The sequence below is a fragment of the Callorhinus ursinus genome, unplaced genomic scaffold (genome assembly GCF_003265705.2).
Source record: "Callorhinus ursinus isolate GAN/ISIS: 27379988/994484 unplaced genomic scaffold, GSC_fseal_2.0 scaffold11, whole genome shotgun sequence".
Classification (NCBI taxonomy): domain Eukaryota; kingdom Metazoa; phylum Chordata; class Mammalia; order Carnivora; family Otariidae; genus Callorhinus; species Callorhinus ursinus.
Genome location: NW_027397073.1, coordinates 15,701,312 through 15,724,483, shown reverse-complemented (window position 1 = coordinate 15,724,483; position 23,172 = coordinate 15,701,312). Strand labels below are relative to the sequence as shown.

The window sequence follows — 23,172 nt, the reverse complement described above, 5'->3', positions numbered from 1 at the left end:
GAACCCTGGCTCCATCTTTTTCTGCTTTACCATCCTTAATGGTTCAACTCATGGTATACAATGGCTGCTTAAGCTCTCAACATCACATCTAAATTCCAGCCAGTGGGAAGGAGGAAAAGAGCATGTCCCCTTTCTTTGAGGACATGTTCTGGAACTTAAACATAACATTTTGCTTACATTTGTTGGCTGATACCTAGTCACATGGCATCTCTAGTTGCAAGGGAGGCTGGGAAATGCAGCCTTTATTTTGGATGGTCACAAGCTCAGTGAAAAACTGGAAGTTTTATTGTTACTAAGGGGGAAGGTTGAGTATGATTAGCCATCTGCTTCAGAGGTCCCATTTTAAGGGCTATGGGTCACACCTACAACATTCCTGGCTTCCTGGGTCTACCCCAGAGTATCTTGCCTGCGTTTTGGGGGCCAGTTCTGCTGAAAGACTAACCTCCACGTTTTTCTCACTCCTTTCTTTTTCCTTTTTTAAAGATTTTATTTATTTATTTGAGAGAGAGATAGAGAGAGCACATGAGAGGGAGAGCACCAGCAGGGGGAGGGGTGGAGGGAGAGGGAGAAGCAGGCTCCCCGCTGAGCGGGGAGCCCAACATGGGGCTGGATCCCGGGACCCTGAAATCATGACCTAAGCCAAAGGCCGACACATAACCCACTGAGCCACCCAGGCGCCCCTGTTTTTCTCACTCCTAATGAGATTCGCCAGCTGCAAGAAAACATATAGGTCTTTTGGATAGTAAGGAAATTCCAAGTTGCTTATTTACTCTTTACATTATTTCAAGCAACTCACTTTGTAGACTTCTGAGGCCTCAAGAATCCTGTGATTCTCTGGAAAAGAACACAGTGTCGTGGTTCTTTCTGTTAGAACATAAAGCAGAGCAGTCTTTGCCAGGTCCTAGATCATGAATTTCGCATGGGTTCTGGCCCCTGTCAAGTGTGTTCTAGGGAATTGAGGCAGTCCTGCCCAGAAGCTTCCATCTTTGTTCCTGAAGCCCCCAAACAACTCTTAATGCTGAGGCCTTGCTAACTTTCATGCACGTAGCTTAGCATCCTCCCTGTCCCTAAGCCTATCCATTCTCTTTTTTTTTTTTTAAGATTTTATGTATTTATTTGACAGATAGAGACATAGCAAGAGAGGGAACACAAGCGGGGGGGGGGGGGAGAGGAAGAAGCAGGCTTCCTGCAGAGCAGGGACCCCAATGTGAGGCTTGATCCCAGGACCCTGGGCTCATGACCCAAGCCGAAGGCAGACGCTTAACGACTGAGCCACCCAGGCGCCCCCCATGGGATTATTTTAAAGCTATCATTTAACACATCATAATATTTTAGGTAACTATTTTTTAAAAAGATTTTCAAAAATCATAAAGTGCATATGAAATGTTTTAATGGTGTCACAGACTGACTTCCCCAAACTCAAAAATCAAAATGAGATAAACAAGCACCCCCCATTCTGTTTTTATCCTTCCCACCCATGCATCTGCCTTCCCCCAAGTGAGTCACTGCGATTGAGACTAATTATGGAGCTATTTGGATATCCCCTATGCCAAGAGCATCATCTTAATTATGCGCCCCAGGTCCAAGACCTGGGAATCTTTGCAGGCGAATCTGCACATGCTGGTGTTTCTCCCTGCCGTTTGGAAACCAAGTGACCTCAATGTTTGGTTTACCATGCACATCTTTCATTTTTCACCTCCCCTGGCATTTGAAGGAATCTCTGGCTAGGCCTGGATTTCCTCACATGTGTTCCCCGAGACAGCAGGAGTTGTGAAATGCCAGAATGGAGATGTTTCTCTTTCTGAAAAGAGAGTGTAGAGTTCTGCCGGACGGCGCTGGGGGAGGCAGGATGCTCTCTGTCTGACAAAGATGGAGGCACCTGCCTACAGCTCCTCGGGCACTTGCCTTGGATTAGGATCGGACCCCCTCAGACTTAAAAGATTGAAAGAAAAGATGATCTTTGGGCATAAATAAAAACAAATGGAGGAGAGCCTGAAGTAACTCTAAAGTGGTTTTGAAAGTGCTAAGAATGCATCTCATCTGTAAGTGGTTTATCGAAAAGTCTAAATTTGTTGAGGATACAAAGTGGTCCTTAAGTTTTGTTGAACTGTGTCCCCCCCACCCCTTCTTTTGGTTGTGGCTCCTTTCATGAAATTTTGGCCAAATTCGAACTTTCTAACCACCTTTGGGATTTAAGACCAAGTCCTGTTCCTTGAAAATACTTTAAACTTGAACTTGATTTAAATCTTGGCCCTTCCCTGCTCCGCAACTCCAGTGGGGGCTAGGGTTGTAGGCCTGGCTGTTTGGAAAGGAGCTGAGCGTCCTCCACCCTGGGCCTCTACCAGTTCAAGCTTCTGGGGGGCGGGGGGTTGGAGCAAGGCGGGAGGCGTGAGGACCGGTGTTGGTGATGGCCACGTGTCTGAGTGGGAAGGGGTCCCCGGCACTCCTCTTCCTTCTGTGTACCTTCACATGCAGGCAAGCCCTCCTTGCAAACACCTCCACGGTCTGTCCCCATCTTCCTCCCAGCGATAAGAAACCATGGTTCCTCGGGCTCCAAGGGAGAGGCTACTCTCACCGGGTCTCCGACTTCACCAACACAGACGTACAATACGTCTTTATGCGTAAGTATGTCCCCTCTCTTCAGGGCACGCATGCCAAGCACCCTGTCTTCTTCCTCATGGGGCTGGGGGCTGTAGGTGGAAAAGGAAAGCAAATCATACTCCCGGACTCTCAGAGCATCCTCCCAAGGAGGCCCGTTCCTTGGCCTTGCTCGCGTGGCAGTAAGCACGATCACCCGTGCGTCCTGTAGCTCAGCGCGCACCTAGCGAGGGAACCGTGAGCTGCCCTCTCGCACGCTTGTGAGCGCCCCATGTTGTCAGAGGTATTCTTTCGGAACTCCCTCTCACTTCGCTTTAGGATGGGGAGCTCCTCTCCTCATCCCCGTCCGTAGGGAATCACCTGGCCCCCAGAACCCCGTCTTCTCTACAGGCTCCCTGTGCCTCCCACTCCCCCGGCCCACTTCTCCCATAGCCCGGGTTGGGTGGGGAGTAAGCGGGGCAGGCACCGCTCTGAGCAGAAGCTGCTCCCAAGGCCCTGTGGGGAGGCGGCTGCTGCCTAACTCCTTGAAGATGCTCACTTTAGCGGGGCGTGGTTGGCTCAGTCGGTTCAGCGTCCGACTCTTGATTTTGGCTCAGGGTTTGATCTTAGGGTTGTGGGATCGAGCCCCATGTCAGGCTCCAAGCTCAGTGCAGCGTCTGCTTGTCCCTCTCCCTCTGCTCCTCCCCCTGCTCTCCCTCCCCCTCCCTCTCTCTCTATCTCTAAAATAAATAAATAAAATCTTTTAGAAAAAAGATGCTCACTTTAGAATGTGGGGGGTTGCTGATGCATTCTGTCTTCAGCTTTGGGCCCAAACACAATTTTGGCTCAACAGGAAAATTCCATTTCCTCAGCAGGCCTTGCAGCTTGTGAAAGCCACCTGTCAATACATACTTCATGCGGAAGAGGCAGCAGAAACTTTTTGAGGCCTTGTTTTATTGGCTTGTGTGGAGGTGGTTGCTTTTCCTTAAAAGGGGTGAGAGTCAAAATAAACAGGAGGTGTTATCCAGCATGAACCCAATTTTGAATTGTAAAATAAAGACCCTTGGGGGAATTCTGTACAGAAAAAATTTTTTTTCTTTAAGATTTTATTTCTTTATTTGACAGAGAGAGGCACAGCGAGAGAGGGAGCACAAGCAGGGGGAGTGGGGGAGGGGGAAGCAGGCTTCCCGCGGAGCAGGGAGCCCGATGCGGGGGCTCGATCCCAGGACCCTGGGACCGTGACCTGAGCCGAAGGCAGACGCTTGACGACTGAGCCACCCAGGCGCCCCTGTACAGAAAAAAATTTAAAAAAAGGTGCTGGGGCTTCAGTGTGTATCGACGCAGGCCTGGGATTTCATTCACTAGACCGTAATCCCAGACACTGGGGACCAGGACTCGTCTTGAGATCTATTATATTTTCAGTGCTCACCACAGTGTATGTCACATAGAAGGCAGTCGATACATACTCTTTGAAGAATTGAATGAACAGAAGTAATTGGGGACCCGCAGTGGCTGTATCCTTAGTGACTGGTTGCTTCCTGCATTTTCTGAACTCTAACTGTGCCCCAAGCACTGTTCTAGGTTCCCAGGAGCTATGAAGATGGTTAAAATTCCTGTCCTCAAGAAGTTTTTGACTAAGGGTGGGAGACAGAGTGACCCAGCTCCCTACTTATAAAGCCTCCAGATTCTATGTGGGAGAAAGCGACGAGCCTGTCTTTGAAGCCAGCAAGGAGTGAGGGGCGGGGAAGCCCCCGGCCTAACTCCTAGGATCCAAATTGTGTCAAGGGAAGCTGGGTCCTTCATGTTCCCCCAGTGTGACGTGGGGGGTCACCCAGCTAGTAATAGAAGTGACTCAGAAACCTCACCTTCACGAGGATGGTTAGCAGAGACGACACTCACTGACCTGGAAGAGATGGTGCATTTGAGATCATCAAGTTCATGGGTTGTCTTGGCTTCCCATAACCCTCCCTCCTTCCCTGGGGGACTTCCTCCATGCCTACCTTTAGTTCCCAGGTTAGATTTGTTTTTTTTTCCCCTCCTTGTTATATCTCACCAATTCCCCCAAACTGTTTTCTGTTGAGTCTTCACATGGAATCGGGTGACTAATTTCTCCACGTACCTGCTGGTTGATGAATACACCGGCTCTCACAACCGAAAGCTGTAGCCTGAATGAATGGTCCTTAGGAAGGGAAATTAGTGGTGAGGATTTCAGACTTGAGGCGGAGCCCATGGGGGTGGGTGGCTTGGTATTTTGGGTTGTCAGTTTCATATTCCCCATTCCCTCAGAGGGTGGCGCTTCACTCCTCAGAGGTCCCATCCACACACCCGGGATTCCTCCCCACCCCCCACTACCCCTTTGCCTTGAGTGACCCTGGGGCAGTTCTCCCCTGAGAACAGTAACCAGATTCCTTGGTCTCTTGGGGGGCCTTTGGGAACCAAGTAAAAGGCACGAAAGAGCCGGAATTGCCTGAGGAAGGGGTGCCTGGGAGTTGCCTATGCACCCCTCTGCGAACTGGGTGCAGCCCTCCAGTCCCATCTGACCACGGACAGGCCACTGAATGGAACTTCAAGTCCAGTAGTCAGGGAACCGAGCAGAGGAAGACCCAGGTGCCACCAAATGGGTTGGTTACCCAAGAAAGACTCACTAAGAGAAAATGCTCCCCTACACCACACTCAGATTTTATCTTTGCTAGAAGGATGCCCGTGTAGCTCAGAAAGCCAATCCCCTGGGGCTACTTTTGTTTCCTTGGAACAACCAAAGCAAATCGTATCAATCCAATGGCTGTCATCCCATCTTGCATGAATATTTATACATAAAGTGTGTACCAATCAGGTGAGTGGCATTGGGTCTCAGCAGCCCACAGCACCACGGACTCAGCCCTGGAAGGATAGTGTGCTGGGCTGTTGTCCAAGAAGGCTGAACTTCTGAAGGGGCCTCTTTCTGAAAGGTTTTCCAGCTGTGGTTTCCTTTCTGAATAATCTGAGCCTAATTCCATTTGTGGCACCTTTCTCCTTTCCAGGTTTTTGCAGAAGGCAAATTACCCACATCTGGCTCTCTATAATCACATATATGTTCTGCTCCGTTTGGCTGAGACTTTTACAGAGTTGTAAATAAATGACCTCGTGGGAACCCTGGAGAAGCAGTCCATGTTACCCGGTCTTTCAATTACAGGGCATGATGGCAGCCTAGCAAGATGCTGGGCATTATCTCCAGAATGCTGGGGGTAAAAAGGTCCACAACCTTCTCTGAGCTGACTCAGGGCAGACCCAGCACATGGCTGGGTTACTGGGCGGGGGCCGGGGCGGGGGGGGAGAAGGCAAAGCAGAGAGAACCAAGAATGCCCGTGGATTATAGTTTAAAACAAAACACTCAAACAACAAAACTTGACTTTGGAAACAGTCCCATCCTCCTATATCATAAAAACGATTTATAAAGCAAAATATGACTCTGTAGATAGGACTTCTCTTCTCGTTTAATAATTTCCCCACCCAGCTCCCATTCCCAGTGTGGTTGGCAGTGATGTTCGAGACGGATGATGAAACAAAGCCGCAGGAAAACAGACTGGAGGAGAAATGAGAATGGAAAGCATTGTCCCCTTGCTGGAAATGGACGAGAATCGGGAGGCCCTGAATCACCTGGGGCTGCTGGTGGAGACCACCCCATATGGAACAGGAACCAAATCACACTTAACTGGATCGACAAGCTATACGGACTTCACTATTTCTCTCCCATGTTTGGGAACCAGCCTTCCAATATTAGCAACCTTTGTCAAGGCCAGGGCCCCTGGAGGGAGAGAGGCAATAAAATGGGCAAAGCTTGTGTCTGCTACCTTCCCATATTCTCTTCCAGGGGCGTCCCCTTCCTCCCTCCAGATGTTTTCTTTCCCCCTCAGCTGGCCATTGACTCGATTCCTGATAAACTGTTAATGCAGAGATAAGCTTTACTTGATGCTGTCTCGGGCTGTGCCAGTTTCCAGGGAAACCACATCTATGTGTATTTAAAAAGTATCAGGCACAAAGGATTGGATAATTGATCTCTAAGAGCCATATTTGCATTCCCAATTCTCGTTGGAGTTCTTAGGGAATCTGATTCTCTCCTGCTCCCATCCAAAGTTCACAGCAGATACTCCCGCGTGACAAATGAGAGTCTTTGCTGGTCACGGTGCGGTTCACGAATCAGTAGCAGTGACCACCCCCCACCCACCCTGGCCCCGGGAGGGTGTCAGAACGCAGATTCAGATTCCGCATTGCCCACATGCGCTGAATGAGAACCCTCATTTTCATAAAGTCCCCAGATGATTCTTATGCACAGTCCCGTTTGAGAAGCACTGGTTAAGCAAGTGGGTTTCCAACTGTGGGCTGCCACCTATTAGTAAGTCATGGAATCAACTTCGTGATTGTGACCAGGATTTTAAAAAAAGAAAAACACATCCTATAGAGAACATACAAGAGTGCATCATACATAGGAAGGGTAAATACCGTGAAACTTGTTCCAATTGTAAATATTGGGCCATTGTGTAAAATGTGTGGAGCCTCCCCTCCCTCACCCCAGTGGGTCATCGTCAAAAGCACGTGGAAACCACTGGTCTCACGGTTTGGCTGGCTACCTGTGCAGTCTAAGCTTTCCCTTTCCATTGGGTTCATGCACCAGACAGGTAACTGCAGCTCAGTAAATTACCCTCTCTGTAAATACACCTGAATGGAAACATGCTTTCTTATGTTCCCTTTTACCATGAACTTTTACAAGAAATGATTATGTGTGTTGATGGGTGACTATTTAATAAGGACTCATTGGATATATTCCTTCTAGAAAAAAATCTCTCCTGAATGACAGCATGTTTTTTTTTTAAGATTTTATTTATTCATTTGAGACACAGAGATACAGAGAGAGAGAGAGAGAGAGAGAGCACGAGCAGGGGGAGAGGCAGAGGGAGAGGGAGAAGCAGGCTCCTCGCAGAGCAGGGAGCCCGATGCGGGGCTCGATCCCAGGACCCTGGGATCATGACCTGAGCCAAAGGCAGACGCTCAATCATCTGAGCCACCCAGGCGCCCCAACAGCGTGTTTCTTTTTATTAAAGTATTATTTAATCCATTATACATAATTTTTGAGTCTTGACTCCTAGTTTTCTTTGGGCCATATCTAGCACCAACCATAAGATCTTCATTATGCTTGCATCATGTCCTTGAGGATGTATCATATCTATAACTTATGTATATAGTCTCACTATGTGCCTTTGCCAGTCACCTCATATCAGAAGGTAAGAAAGGTAGTCAGTCCAGTCCAGATTAACACGCAGCCCCCGGCCTTCTGTACCACAGAGGCCTATTCTGTGAAGTCGTGTGTGAGTCCAACCTGGGGGCAGAATGTGAGGCTGGGTGGCTGAGCTGTGTGTATCCTACAGGGTTAATCTGACAGTGAATTGATGTTTGCTTTGAAATATGCCTCTGGTTGTTATGAATGTTTTAGCTTTGTGACCTTGGGCAAGTTATTTTACCTTGAAGTGGATGCATACATTAGGGATAATAAAAGTACCCACCCTGTAGGGTTTTGTGAAGACAAAAATGTGTGAATTCTATCAAATTCACTATAAAAAGTATTGATTGGACTCCCACCATATACTGGGCACAGTGGGAGATGCTGGGAATTCAGTTGAGGGAAAGAGAAAGTTCCTGCCCCTGAGGGGTTTCCAGTCTCTCAAGGAAGCAGACAACAGACCAGCAGCAAGTTCTCAGAGAGACAGTCAAGAAACAAGGCGCTTGCTTCTACAGCCTCCCAGTGAGTTTCCCTTCTTCCATCCTTGTCTGTTCCAGAACCCTCCACGGGTCCAGAAGGAAATACTGAGTCCTAACAGAGCGCCTTAAGGTTCTACCCAGACTATGGTTACCTCTCCGAGGCATTTCCTACCACTTGCCGGCTTGTGTATTTTGTACCAGCCACAGTGAGTTCATTGGTAGTTTTTGAACATACCAGGTAGGTCCGCCTCAGGGTCTCACTCAGATCTGTGTGGGTCATTTCCCCCCAACATCTCCCTATGGCTCACCTCTCCCTTCATTCAGGTCTCTGCTTACAACCCCTTTGTTGGTGAGGTCTTTCCAGAAGATCACATCTAAAGTATAGCTTCCTACCCTCCACCACTCTCTATTCCTCTACCCTACTTTCTTTTCCCCCATAGCTCTTTCTAACATAGTCAGACCTTGTAATGGTAGATTTTATGTGTCCACTTGTCGAGGCCCCAGGACCCAGATACTTGGTCAAGCATTATCTTAGAGGGTTGCTGCAGAGGGTTTTTTTTTTTTTTTTTAGATGAGAATAACATGTAAATGGGTAGACTGCACAAGCAGTTTGTTCTCCATAATGTGGGTGGGCCTCATCCAATCAGTTGAAGGCCTTAACAGAAAAACACTGACCTACCCCAAAGAAGGAATTCAGCTAGCAGACTGCCTTTGGACTCAAACTGCAACACCAACTCCTCCTGGGGTCTCCAGCCTGCCAGTCACATAAGCCGATTCTTAAAGTAACTCTGTGTAAATACATACACATTTATACTTTTATACGTGTGTACACACGCACGCACACACACACACAATCAATGTCTCTACGCATATATTCATCCTATTGGTTCGGTTTCTCTGGAGAACCTGGACTAATACCCATTATCTGTTTGTCTGCCTGGACCAAAATGCATCTCCATGATGAGAGCAAGGGCTTTTATCACTACTCTCTCCTTGGCCCTCAATAAATTTTTATTGAAGTGGGCAAGAATTTCAGATTTGAAAAATGCTATTAAAGGAAATAAGCAGGGTGATAAAAGCCAAAGATTAGGTTGAAAACTTGCTTCTTGTACTCGGTTGAGTGGTATTCCTCCCCACTCCCCAAAGTTCATGTGTACCTGGCACTGGAGAACATGACCTTATTTGGAATTAGGGTCTTTGTTGATATAATTGAGATGAGGCCATTGGATGGTAAGCCCTCATCTAATAAATAGTGTCTTTATAAGAAGAGACAACAGGGGTGGCTGAGTGGCTTAGTCGGTTAAGTGTCTGAGTCGTGATTTCAGCTCAGGTCATGATCTCTGGGGCGTGAGATTGAGCCCCGCCTCGGGCTCCGCACTGGGCATGAAGCCTGCTTGAGATTCTCTCCCTCTCCCTCTCCCTCTGCACCTCCCTTCCTCCCCACCCCTACCCCACCCCCATTTGTGCTCTCATGCTCTCAAAAGAAAAGAAAAGAAAAGAAAAAATACAGACACAGAACTCACAGACAGGAGAATATCACATGAAGATGGAGAGACAGAGACGTGAAGGGAGAGCAGCATGTGATGCTCGAGGCAGGAGCACCAAGCATGGCCAGCAGCCGCCAGCACCGGCAGCGGGGTGTGCACGGCCCGGCCCGTCCGGCACAGCCTCCGGGAGGTACTGACCCTGCCGACACCTCTTCGAAGGCCAGCCTCCAGAAGGGTGAGAAGGGCCCCCCAGAGGCGCTGCCCTGCTTCGGCAGCCGGAGGAACTGACCGCGCCCCTGCCTCCCGTCCCGTCTCCACCAGCTCCCCAGAGCCCTGCCGTTCAACTGTGGCTGCCCCCACAACCCCTCGCAGAGGTGCCTTTGCCTGTGCCCACCCTGGCCCCCCCCAGCTGCTGAGCGCAGGTGCCCACCTGGCCACCCCGTAACCTTGGGGCTGCGCGTGAACAGGTGATGAAAATCTGCACACCGAGCTGGGGCGGGGGGGCAGTATTTCAAAAGCACAGCAAGCTTCTTCACAACTTGAGGGGCCGGGTCTCGGGAGGCAACTAGCTTCCAGCTCTGCCAGAATCAAGACCCAAGTGCAGGGGGTGACCACCCAACGGCACAGATGGGCTGTCCAGAAGCGGTGAGGGGGAGCGGTCACCCAGCTCCCGTCACGAGCTGCTGTTTAAATTCAGAAGGCTGGAGAGATCACATATGAGGCAGCCTCCCAGCTCTCCCTGGGCTTATTTCCCCTAGAGGATTTGTGAAGCTTTTCTCCGCGAGGGCTGGAGGCTTGGGCGCTGCTGTGTGGGTGCGCTGGGTGCTGCTGGGTGCCACGCGCCACTCTGGGCGGGGGCGGGTCGGGGGTGCCCGGGGAGCTCAGGGCGGCTCCCGCGGGCAAGGGCTGGGACTGGCTCTCCAAGCACTTTTCCTTCCCAGGGCTTATCACAGTTTGTGACTGCATAGTTTCGTGATTAATTGATCTGCCTGGGAGGACCCTTGTCTGTGTTGCCAGAGATTCCCAGGAGGCTGGGGATTAGGGCTTCTCGCTGCCTGTTTTGTCTGCAGAGCCCAGCACAGTGTGCAGCTTACAAGCATTTGATAAATATTTGCAGAAGGAAAATGAGATGTATAAATACAGGCCAACTTCAGGATGTTAAAGGAACCCTGCTAATGAGTGCTACAAATCTCTTAGGGGCATCCTCCCTTTTTAGTAGGGAACTCCTCCTCCCCTAAGGCCTACCTGATGACAATTCCCTTTTTCTTGTCTTCACATAGGGGACCTCAGCTACCACCTCAAGGGGCTTCCTCCCCATTCTCTCTCTTTTTTAGGTAGTTTCTCCTCCAAAAGCAACCTTATGCGGAATTCTAATCCAGAACCAACTGAAAATGGAGTCGCTTGCACTACAATGGGACTAGGGGGCGGGACCCTCACAGGCCTCCACTTTGTGAGCTCCTAAGGCCTCTTCAATGATCCCCAGAGAGTTCTGATTTGAAAAGCCCACCCCGGGGGGAGGGGTGTCCCCGAGGATCCTCGCCAGCTGGAGACACGGGCCTTTAGGACTCAGATTCAGTGGAACCTGGGCTGTTAGACCTTGACTCAGACTCTAATGTTGGGTCCACACTCAGACCCCAGGAGGCAGCCTCCCCAGAATGCAGGTTCCAGCTCTTGGGAGAAATGTCTCCATCTCCCTGTCTTCATCTTGTAAAAAGACAGCTCATTCCCCAAGATCAGAAATCAGGACAAAACACAGCACAACCACATAAGAAAAATAACTTTGTTATTAAGCATATATAATCTTATCAAAAGTACTTCATAGTATCACATCCATAACTGAATATTAGCTCAACCGTGGTATGGACCTGTTATAAATAATGAACCCAGCTATGAAGTATAGGACTAGTTACTGCGAAATAAAAACAGTCGTGACACACACACAGAATCCTCCAGGGCACGTGCTCTCGGGATCTCGTAAAGAATGCTGAGGGTCTCTGGGGGATGTGTAGAAGGGTCTGTCTTCTAGGCTTTCCCTAAAGCAGTAATATTTTTTGGAGGAGCCTGTGAAGTCCAAGATTTTATGCTTTAACAATTACAGTCATGAGGGGTTTTTTTTTTTTCCTTCAAATGGAAAATTATTTTTTGATTTGTTGGGAAATACACATGCTGACCATGCCAGGAAAAACTTCATCTATTTCCCTGAATTCATTATTAATAACTTGAGATGGCTCTATTCTATTAGCTGTTTGGCTTGGATTCCTACAAATAAATTTCCCTTTCAGGAAGGTTATCTGAGAGATGTCAAGGTTGCACAATGAGGTTCCTGTCTCTCTGTGACAGGCCGGCCTTGGGGAGTTGGAGGGGCAGTGACACCCAAAGTGTGATGAGGGACTTGCTCTCGGTGCAAGGAGATGCCTGGCGCCTAGTCACAGTGATGATCTGCCCCTGCCTGCCTGGGAAAAGCCATCACAAGGCAAAGAGTAGTTGGGAATCCTGGAGAGGGAGCATGACCAGAACCGGGATGCCCTTCACCTGGTATTTGGTGTGCCAGTGTGCATATGGACCCACCTGCCTGAGTTTATACAGTAGAAAGGACTTCAGTTGGTCAGTTCACTCAGGGGTGGGTGCCGGAATTAACCCAGGACAGAGAAGGCAGCGTTTGCCTTTGTACCCTCCCCCCACACTTTGGCACAGTAAAGCTTATAATTTCTCCTCCTGGAATTGGGGAGGGAGGAGGATTTTCCTAAACTAAAATGTATGCTCTCCTTGCACTATTTTCAACAGCCTATTTTTATTCCCACAGCTTTCCAAAAACAAAAGCAATGATTAGGTTCCTATTCTAAATTCTAGTTATCAGGATGCAATGCAAAAAATGAAAGTCAACATTTCTACAAAGATCTTTTCTCCCCCAGAAAACATGGAGTGGCTTAGCAAAGCTGTAGCAAATGTTATTCCCCATTAGGTTTTGAGAAGCCCTGTTTAGACAATGAGCGTTGACTTTCTATCCATAACCTAAAGATACATTAGGAGTAACAGTATTATGTCTTATCTTTGGAAAAGTATAATTTGAGCATACAGAGTACCTATTTGGTCCTGAATAGCAGTCCAAATTTTGGAAATCTGAGGATGAACAATTATAAACTGCCCTCATCTAGCAGACTGAAGTTATACAACACAGGTTCTGGTGTGTTTTCCTGGAAAACAAGATGTAGAGTAGGCTCATGAATGCCAGATATTGCTTCCTTTAGTTCCTTTTTAAATATGTATTATCCTAGCCTCTGGTCGAACATGCAGTTTTGGTTGCATTTTAGGAGCATTTGACAATAAAGAAGTTTATGTTTCTAAACACAAATCCTCATTAAAAAAAAAATCAAAGATGGGCCTAATCATTTTTCATAAGGCCTGTAAATAATTTGCTTTAGCACTCATCCATCCACACCCTTTAAATATTGTGTTCTGCAAATAGGCAGCATTAAATGCGTTCCAGATGGGAATCAACAGCTGCTTAGCTCAGCTCTTGGTGAACCCGAGGTTGGCGAGGCCCCCGGCTGTGGAGATCGGACTCGAGAGACTGAAGGGGGAGGGAAAATGCTAGAAAAGGAGCACTGAGAATGCATTTGCTTGTCGCTGTGACCTTCTGGCGGGCTGGCACCAGGAATTGTGCAAGAGGAAGAAACGGAAAGCCCAGCCAGCAGCTAACCGACGGGAGTCAGGGCTTGTACCCTGATGGCAACAAGGGCAGGCAGGCCGTTGTCGCGGGGGGAGACTCGCAAACGGGAGCCCTTCCTAGCGTTCTGGAGAGAGAAGGTGGCAAGGTGGTGGGCACCCGCACACCAACAGCTCTCTCTTCAACAAGTTTTTCCAGGAGGAGAGTTAAATGAAGGGCAAAAAGGAAAAAGAGAAGTAAGCACATACCTCCCAGAAATGTGGGGAGAAATCGCAGACCAGGGAAGAGGAACCGCACCATGAGCAAGTGTGAGTGTGACCAGCATCATCTGTGAGGCTCAGTATGGGGGGGGGGGAGGAAAGGCCCCCAAACAGGTGGCTGCCTTTCTGGGTGGCAGATGCCAATGGGGACTTGAGGAGAACGGTGTGCTCCCCATCAAAGCCAAGAGGTTCCCCGATGATATTCCAAAGGAGCAGATGCTCCTGCTGGTCTCTTCAGGGTTTCTCTTGCTCCCATTTCTAAGGAACCAGAAGAAGTCTTTTCTGGGATACGCCTCCCTCTGGGACCCAGAGGTGTATGGGCGACCACAGACTCAGTGGCAGGTTTTACACCCCTTTCCCAGCTGCTTCCCACCTCTGCTGAGGAAGAGGGATCAAGGAGAAGGCCTGTGAGAACTAGAACTTGGACTAAATGATGGAAAATTAAGGAAAAATGGCAATAGTGGGAAGGAAATTTCTGCCAAACAAGAAAAATTGTTATTTCTTCGCTGGGCATCGAAGAGGACGTCCAATAGCGTGTTATTCTCTGTGTTGGCAAGCTTCGCTGGCCCCAGACAAGGACTTCCAATTCCCAAGGAGTGCCAATTGACTTGCCTCTGCAGATTCTGTAGGGACCCTGCCTGAGGCTCCCCTTCTCCCTCCCCAGTGACCCAAGCGAGCGACCTCCTTCCAACCTCCAGCTGGATCAGTGCACACTGATCTAACTAGGATCGCGGCGTAATGGTCCCTCCTGGGCACCCAGAGTCAGGCCATTCAGCGGGGGTCCCTAAGGGTCAGCCACCCTTATTTAACAGTCCGTGATTTACTGAGCAAGCCCATTCATTTGATCAAATAGCTTTAAAATGTCTTGGCAAACCAGGAGCCCATTATTCTAATGAGAATCTGGGCACTTCATTCATTTACTTTGTTTTGAGAAGAGGATTTACTCCTACAGTAATAATCTTCTCTGAAGAGGAAACTTACAGATATGCATGGCACAAACCCTTAATAGTCACATTGGAATTTAGAATGTGGCAATTTATAGGACAGGAAATATAGGACTATAATTTTCCTCCATCTTCCCTAATCTCTGCTCCTTATTTCCCTCCTTCCTTTAATCAAAATTGGGAAACAAGGTTGGATAAGAGGATAGAATATTTAAAATATATTAGATTGACAAGGAAAAAGAATTATCCACCAAGGTAAACATACACTGTTGTCTTCCCCCTTTTAATTAAAGAAGGCTAATTTTGATACTGAGTAATAGTCTATTTTGGACACATAACTTTTTTTTTTTTTAAATAAGTAACCTCAAGTCTTCTCAGAGCTCACCTTGCCACCTTTCCCTTTTGGATATTCTGCCAAACTTTAAGACACCATGAGAGTACTTAACTCAGAAATCCAGAAAGTTGTGAACAAGAAGGAACTACAAGGAAAGTTCCAATGTGTCCCCCCCCCCCCGCCCCCCGGCCCCAGCTGGCTCTTGGAGGTAAGGAGATAAATGAGTGACTTACTCTCCCATGTCTCTAGCAGGGGACTCTGAAAACATTATTTAGAACAAGCAGGAGGGAAAAGGCAGGAAAAGAGTGAAAGAAATTTAAGGTGTATCTTTTCTAGGTCTCCACTGGCTTGGGTTTTTTTCTTTCTTTCTCTGTATATGATTTAACTGCAGGTGAAAACACTCTTTGCTCCTCCTTTGGCATGACGATGATGGGATGTGCTAAGGGTAAAAGTCTCTGGTGGGTCCCAAGTCTCTCATCTCGGTTCTTTTTGGGTACTCGTCTCCAGAGCCAAAATCCATGGTTTCCGGATAGCTGGAAAATTCCTGAGGTGAAGGGAACTCCTCTGCTGAAGAGTGTGTCCGGTGCCCAAACACCTTCTCCTGCAGCTCAGCGATGTCATTGCGGATGTCAGCCAGCATAAGCAGCAGGAAGTCAAAAGACCCAGGGGGTCCCTGTGCACAGGAGAGGAATCAAAGCCAGAAGACCACAGACTCAATCCTGTGCAAAGCCATGGCTTCTATGGGCTCCTTGATTTGCTACTCCCCCTGCTTGATGGCAATTACTTAGTTGATAACTCTGCGTCCCAAATGGAGTAAACAACTACTATGGTAGCCAGGTTGCGGGGGGGCGTTCTTAAGATTGCCTCCTAATTCCTTCATCTCCCGTATGAGCTGTGGTGACACATACTCTCTCCTCCCTCCCAATTCTCAGCTACATCAAATCTGGTAGAATGAAAGAATAGGAGAAGAACCCTCCTACATTACTTTCCAAAGAAAACGGGGTAGCATAGAGTAGTGGTCAAGAGGCTGGGATTCTGTTGGGTTTGAATCTCAGCTTTGTCACTTACTAGCTGGTCTTGGGCAGGTTACTCAATTTCTTTGGGTTTCCATCTCCCAATCTGGAGATTATAATAGCCTCAACATCATAGGGTTTCGTAAGTGAGGATCCAAATGAGTTTTATATATATACATATATATATATATATATATATAGGGCTTAGAGCATCAAAAATGCTCTAAATGTTATCTTTTAAAAAAGGAAATGATTAAAATGTTAATAAGGATCATTGACTATAACTGTGACCTGAATGCAGGTGAAAGTATGTTGTAAAGACATCCATTCCCCATTGACTGGGAAAGGTCCAAGGCCTTCCTTTTCTATGGATTGAACACGTTTTATCATTGCCTAGTATTTGTTAAGCTTTAACTTCTATGTCGCGTTGTGTGGGGCATGTCAAAATAACACGTGAACTGGCAAGGTTTGGGCTTGTTAGCGGCTTTGCAGTAAAATCCTTATCACGCCCAGCCTCCGATGCTGTAGCTGCCGCTTTCAAAACTCTATCTGCAAAGCCCTTAGTGGCGGAGAGTGTTCTGATAGTCACTGATGCTCATTTGAAGAGTGGCAGCTCAGATTCCACTTGCCATTGCACAGGTGAGCCGACGGACAGACATCCGGGGGTGCTAAGGACGGCCAGGACAAGACAGCTCATCGGTGGAAGGGTTGAGATGAGAACCCAGACCTCCTGCATCTCAGCCGAGGCTGTCTGTTGGTCTTCAGAAATGACACTGATCTTTTCAAAAGCAATGGACTTGCTTGACCCTTCTGTGCTTTGGACACTACTAATTTTCATTTTTTAATCTCCCAGACACCAACATATATCCAAGCCAACGTATTCTCGGCGGTCCTAAGCAGCCACGCATGTGTCTGCGGGGTTTTGGGATAGGCCTGCTCATTGGACCTGCTAGAGCTGCAGCGCTGGCTAAACTCTTAAGTGTTCAGAGTTATGACAGCCCCGTCAGATGTTTTAGGACATACTTGGAAATAAGACTCACGGCATACTGGTTTTTTTTTTTAATCTTAAGAGAAGACCTTCCGCATAAAGATTAGCCACGACAAAAGAAAAAAAAATTAATCCCAATTAGCTCTTAAAGTCCTCCATGATTCTCCTCTAAACCCCCAAGTTCCCCTCGGGTAGCTGAGTCATGGCTAGAAGGGGCTGGCTCTTGCTGGTAAGACCATCTTACAGGCTCATCAGAGCTACACCCTGGAGGACATTCCCCCCGAGGGAGCGGGGCAGATAGTGCTACTCACCGGCGACCCTCTGGGTCCAGGAGCTCCTCTCTCCCCCTGCAAGCAGAAAGGTCAGATTAGCTTGGGGGACCACGTGGGAAGCCACCCCTGGGCTCTATGTAGACCCCCACCATCACCATTGCCCTACACAAACACGTATTTTCTATCAGAAACAAATGGAAGCTTGCAGCTGGACTCAAGGGACCATTTGTTTGAACAGAACTGCTGGGGTCAAGTGTCTCTCATTCCGATTTCCCCCAGGGCCGCGTATTTTCAAACCGGATCAGACAAGAGGAATGCCTGTATTTCCAGGCAAAGTGTGCAGTAACTTATCAACTTTCTAAACTAATGCACTCTGACTTATTTGCGGGGGGAGCAGCAGGGAGCTGTGGAAGTGAAAGCACCCACTCGCAGAGCCTGGAGCTTTTCCTGTTCTTGATGCAAACAAGTCAAAGGAGACGGGACACACCACACAGCCCTGCCGAAGAACACTGGCCCAAGAGAAAAACCCCCTGCTCCACAGAGGCCTGTTTAAAATGTACAGCGGTGCTCATTCTTAGGGGTGGTTTTGGTGGTTGCTTTTGTTGTTGTTGTTGTTATTACGGTTGTTTACATCTTAGATTTTCTTTCCACCTTGGGGGAAAAGAGTGTCTCAATTTTGTTATGTACAAAGTGGGAAGAGGACGCAGTGCTTGGGCTTTACTTGTTGCCTGCCCAGTAGGTTGCAACCGGGGAAACTTGGGCTATAAGGGACCACTCATAAGACTGACCTTAGAGCCATCTCTTCCGGGCGCACCTGGCGGACCCTACAAGACAAAGGGATCTAGTTCAACAGAAGGAAAACGCATGGGACAAGAACACACACTGTCCCCAACAACAGTAAGTGGATCGCCGATAAAATACTGACCACAGGGCCCCTCCGGCCTTGCTTAATGTGGGACAGATCAGGAGATGGTCCTATGGGTCCCATGGAGCCCCGCGGGCCGGGCTGCCCGGGAGGGCCCGGCATACCGGGGAAGCCTGGGCTCCCCTTTGGTCCTGGTGAGCCTGTAATCAGAGAACAGCTCATTAGCTCCACATCCCGCGAGGAGGACAAGGGCTCTGGATGACCAGAGAGTCTGGGAGCCCTTTGCAGCCATTTGTCTTTGCAATCTGCCATTTGCCTTCTGAGAGCTCTACTAAGATGCCCCGTAGTCATTTTAAACTTAACACGAGCAGAATTCTCCATCCTTATATAATCATGGTAGACCACATTTCTCCAAAAACATCTCGACACCCCTTCTCTTACTTCATTGTGTACCCTAATACTATATAATGCGTGTGTGTACATTAGCTATACATCAAATATAGATGCACGTAACTATATCCATACGCACATACACAACAGAGTAATATTCCACTGCTCTGTATACCACCTGTGGTTTATCCATTCATGCACTGATGGACACAGGTAGCTTGGCTATTGCGCATACTGTTGTCATGTGTACAGGTATGCAAACATCTCTTCGAGATCTTGCTTTGGATTCTTTTTGGATATCATACCCACATGTGGGATGGCTGGATCATATTAGTTCCACTTTTAATTTTTTGAGCAACCTCCATCCTGTCTTCCACAGTGGCCACACCAGTTTGCATTCCTGCCAACACGGTGCAAGGGACCCCTTTTCTCCACATCCCCGCCAACACCTGCTCTTTTCTTGATAGTGGCTATCCTAATTTTGCCCTCATTTACACAATCAATGAACTTCAGAGATCACTGTATGTCAAGTGTCCTTAGAATGTGGGGCTTTGATGTGTGAATGGCAACATCTTACACATAAGAAGGGGGTCGGGGAGCAGCAACCACCCCCTCACCACCAACGCCAACGGATTCCAACCCAGTGTAGTTTCCTGTGCTGACACTCCAGTCTGTGATTCATCATAAGCCCTGGGACTGGACTTTTAGTTACGGATAAGAGAAACCTTTTTATCTCTCTAAGCTGCCCCAGTACATCTCAATGGAGGACATCACAAACTGACGCTGGAAATAAGGAGGGAGAGAGAAAGAAAGGATTGGAGGACAAAGTAAGGGCACAGTCCTTTGCTAAAGTTAGTCCTCTGTTACTCTCTGCTCCATCAAGGACCCTGGACAGCTCAAACTCTGTTAGAAACCAGATGGCAGAATTGGAAAGGAAAGCTAGCAAGTCATTCATTAAGAAGACAGCCAGCCAATGGTACTCTTGTTTCTACTTCATTTGTCCTTGTTGGAGTGATTTGTACACTGGCCTAGAGATGAACTTCCTCCAGGGAAGCAGAGCAAGAACATACTCTTAGAGAAGGGTGGGGAACTCTGTGCTGGGAATCCATTTGCAAGGAGCAGCAAGAAGCTGCCGGTAGGAGGATCTGGAGAAAATTTCACCATGGCCCAGAGTACCTTGGGCCAAGGGAGTGAACAAGGTCAACCAAGGTCCTGGACCAGTTCTTGCTCCCTGTATAGACTGAGACCCAGTTTGGTATGTTTGGTAGAAACCAGGAGATCAAGATATAAGTGGAAACGAAAACAAATAAATAGTCTGGAAGGAATTTGGAGCCTTTGTTTGTTGTTGAACTGCCAACCTCAAATCTGCCCATATTCTTGAACAAACCCTCCCACTCTCCCGTGTCCAGGTCAAACCCAAGTCCTGGGATCACTGCAGGCCACCGTGGTCTCTCCTGTAAGCTCCCACAGCAGGAAGCACCTGTTCACTTACTTAGGGGCAGGCAGATAGGTTTTCTTCTATTTGCCTTTGCTCTTTGTGTCTTGTCTTTGTCATTAGAAGGCCAGGCTTTCATTCATAACACCGAGCACACTACTAAGCAATGATAATCAGGGAGAAGACACTCCGTATTTTCGAATCATCCGCTAACACTAGTATCATTTCCTTTACTGGTGTGGATTCTGTTGATCTATCTTATCTATGGAGGGACTTATAATAAAATATAAAACATCATGTCACTATTTTTTAAAGTTCTCATTGTAGGGCACCTGGGTGGCTCAGTCGGTTAAGTGTCTGCTTTCAACTCAGGTCATGATCCCAGCGTCCTGGGATCGAGCCCCACATCGGGCTCCCTGCTTTGCGGGGAGTCTGCTTCTCCCTCTCCGTCTCCCTGCCACACCCCTGCTTGTGCTCTCGTTCTCTCTCTCTCAAAAAAAAAAAAAAAAAAAAAAAAACCCCCAAACATTTGTTAAAAAGAAAAATAAAGTTCTCATTATATATTTCCTGATGGAACGATAGGACATTTGGTATTTTCTTCAAGCGATGAGGGTGGATCTCTAAAGCAATATGCTGAGTGAGGAAGTCAGACAAAAAGCACACCCATGATGAGATTCCATTGCTCTGAGGTTCTAGAACAGACAAAAGTAGTGATAGAAAGCAGGTTGGTGGTTGCCTACAGGTGGGGACAGGGGAGTAGATTGCAAAGGGGCACAAGGGAACTTTTTGGGGTGATGGAAATATTCTGTATCTTGATACAGGGTAGTGGTAAGAGCGAGCTTGATATAAGACGTATACATTCCTCAGAACTTGTTGAACTGGATTAAAGGCGTACATTTTACCGTATATAATTGTATCTCAGCGAAGTTGACTTCGAAGAAAAATATATGGATCTATGTATATAAAGAAATACAAATGTGAGTGTGCTCACAAACAATGGGGAAAGGAGGAAGTAAGACTGAGGAACGCTAGAAATGAGGCTGGCCACGAGGTGTTATGGCTGGCTGATGTGCCCCCACGGGTTCCTCACCCGATTCTATTTCTGTACATTAACACTACAAATAAGTCTTCATTTGGTTTCTCCGTAACTGAAAATGATCTCTAAGCATCTTACCCAAGCCCAGGACAATGACCTTCTTCTTCCAGATTTCTCCCAGTTATGAGGGTTTCTCAGCTCGAGGACACAATTCCCACAAGCATCTCATGACACGGGTGTGGGAGCTCCCCGGAATCCTGCGGCTGCCCTCACCCATGCAGTCTGGACCCGGTGCAGCCTGCACCTGCGTGAGCTCCCGGCAGGCAGCAGCTGGTGGCTCTGTCCCCCTCCTTTGCTCTCCTCCCCACTCACCTGGAGGGCCCTGGCCCCCAGGCAGCCCAGGAGGTCCCGGAAGGTAGGCGTTTGAGGCCAGCACCTTGTTGCCTGTGATGTACTTGCCCAGGTCGGCAGCATTGTTGGGGAGCAGGGCAATCTGGAAAGAGAAGAGGATCCCCTGGTCAGGAAGTGACGGCTCCACGGCCAGGAAGCTGGTTCGCATTTGTGTGTTTGCAGGGGCTCCAAATCCTTTTCGTGGTCATTCTCCTCTATCCAAGCCAGTTAGAGCCCAAGGGGGCAGCAGAGATCCCCTTCCAAATCCAGACGCCTTCCAGTGAAAATTACTTGTATGAGATCACTTGGCTGGTTAGTGGACAAAACTGGACAGGCTCCAGATAGTCTAGATATCATTACTCATTATTCCCATAACTGATAGAATCTACCTGTTTCAGACTTTCAATTTGTTATTTTACTTAGTATCTAGTATGCGCCAGGCCCTGTGCTTGGTTCTAAGGTGACAATGGTGATCAAGACATGGGCCCTCAGCCTTGGGAGCCAGGACCAGGAACGTGGCCTACAGGTTCACCTACACACTCAGGTGTTCGGGAACTAGTGGCAAACAGTGACCGTGATGGAAAAATATGTCCACAAAGTTGCGGATACTCCTACCTTCAAAAGGTGGAGGCTAACTTTCGCCCTCTGAGTGTGGGCTGTTCTTTGAGACTCATTTCCAATAACAAACATGGCAGAGGTGATGGTGTGTAACTTCTGAAACTAGGGCATAAAGGGCACCAGAGCTTCCTCTTCGCTTTCCCTCCTGGGTTGCGGGCAGCTCACTCTAGGGGAAGCCAAAGGGGCCACCCAGACAAATGACCTTCCCATTCCTTGAGGTCAGGTAAGCTATGTGAATCCGTGAGACTTTCTGGGAGAACTGAACCCTACGAACCTCCATTTTCCTCACCAATAAAAGGGAACACCACCCCCCACCTTTAGGGCCGTGGGGATTTTAATGGAAAATGTAGGTCAGGTGCCCAGCACAGGACCTGAAACATAGTAAGTGACTTGATAAAATGGTATCTGGTCTCTTTCTTTCAAGAAGCTAATTTGGGGGTACAAAGTCAGGTGGAGAAAGGCCCATTTATGAAGGTCAGGGCTATCCCCTCCAGAAGGCTTTGGATCCTGGAGTCCTGCAGAAACCAGGTTATCTCTGAGATTTTCTGGAACATATTACATCTGTCCCTATATCCTCTTAGAGGAGGCCCTGCTTGGAAACCCTGGGTCTAGAGGGTGACAGAGGCCAAGAGAAGGAGCATGGCAGACTTCCTCCCTAGCCCTGGCATGCTCTGATGCCCTACACCCATCTTTGGATCTGAGGGATCAAGCCTGGAGGATGAGACCAGCTCTCTTTGCTCCCTTGTAAATGTCATGAGGTGACCCAGTAAATGTCAACCTCCATTTCCGGCTGACCTGGCGCTGGGTAATTACATCCCAGCAGGTGTGCAGGGTGCCTGGCTTGACTTGCTGCACAAACACAGCAGAGCATGGGCTTGTGGGATGCAGGTATTTGCAAAGGTCATAGTAATATAGGAAGAGTCTACATTATCCTGGATTCCAATTGACAGAATCATGAATATCACTATCTCATATTATTAGCCTTCGTCATAAAGTATCTCATAAAGCTGCTGGTATGAATCAGGTAGGTGCTGCTGTAAAGCACTTTGTAAGGACATACAACTAACATTATTTAGGGTGGCTCAGTTAAGCCCCCGACTCTTGGTTTTGGCTCAGGTCGTGATCTCAGGGTCGTGAGATTGGGCCCCACATCAGGCTCTGCA

The 23,172-nt window shown here is 48.1% G+C and overlaps 1 protein-coding gene across 5 annotated transcripts in view; it reads right to left on the bottom strand.

The window, feature by feature from the left end:
- Positions 1 to 23,172, bottom strand: part of CCBE1 (collagen and calcium binding EGF domains 1) — a 249,079-nt gene that overhangs the window by 7,605 nt on the left and 218,302 nt on the right. For 2 of the 5 annotated variants that reach the window (XM_025886706.2, XM_073898115.1), the window contains 5 exons: positions 21,374 to 21,494; positions 18,201 to 18,340; positions 18,064 to 18,099; positions 17,315 to 17,350; positions 15,198 to 15,675 (listed from right to left, as the gene is read on the bottom strand). In XM_025886706.2, coding sequence (XP_025742491.1) covers positions 15,442 to 15,675; positions 17,315 to 17,350; positions 18,064 to 18,099; positions 18,201 to 18,340; positions 21,374 to 21,494 — 567 coding nt within the window. In that variant the 3' untranslated portion in view covers positions 15,198 to 15,441. Of the gene's footprint in view, positions 1 to 3,412; positions 3,562 to 4,441; positions 4,757 to 15,197; positions 15,676 to 17,314; positions 17,351 to 18,063; positions 18,100 to 18,200; positions 18,341 to 21,373; positions 21,495 to 23,172 lie in introns of those variants that run through there. The other 3 variants (XR_012379993.1, XM_073898114.1, XR_012379994.1) reach the window with 3 other exon arrangements.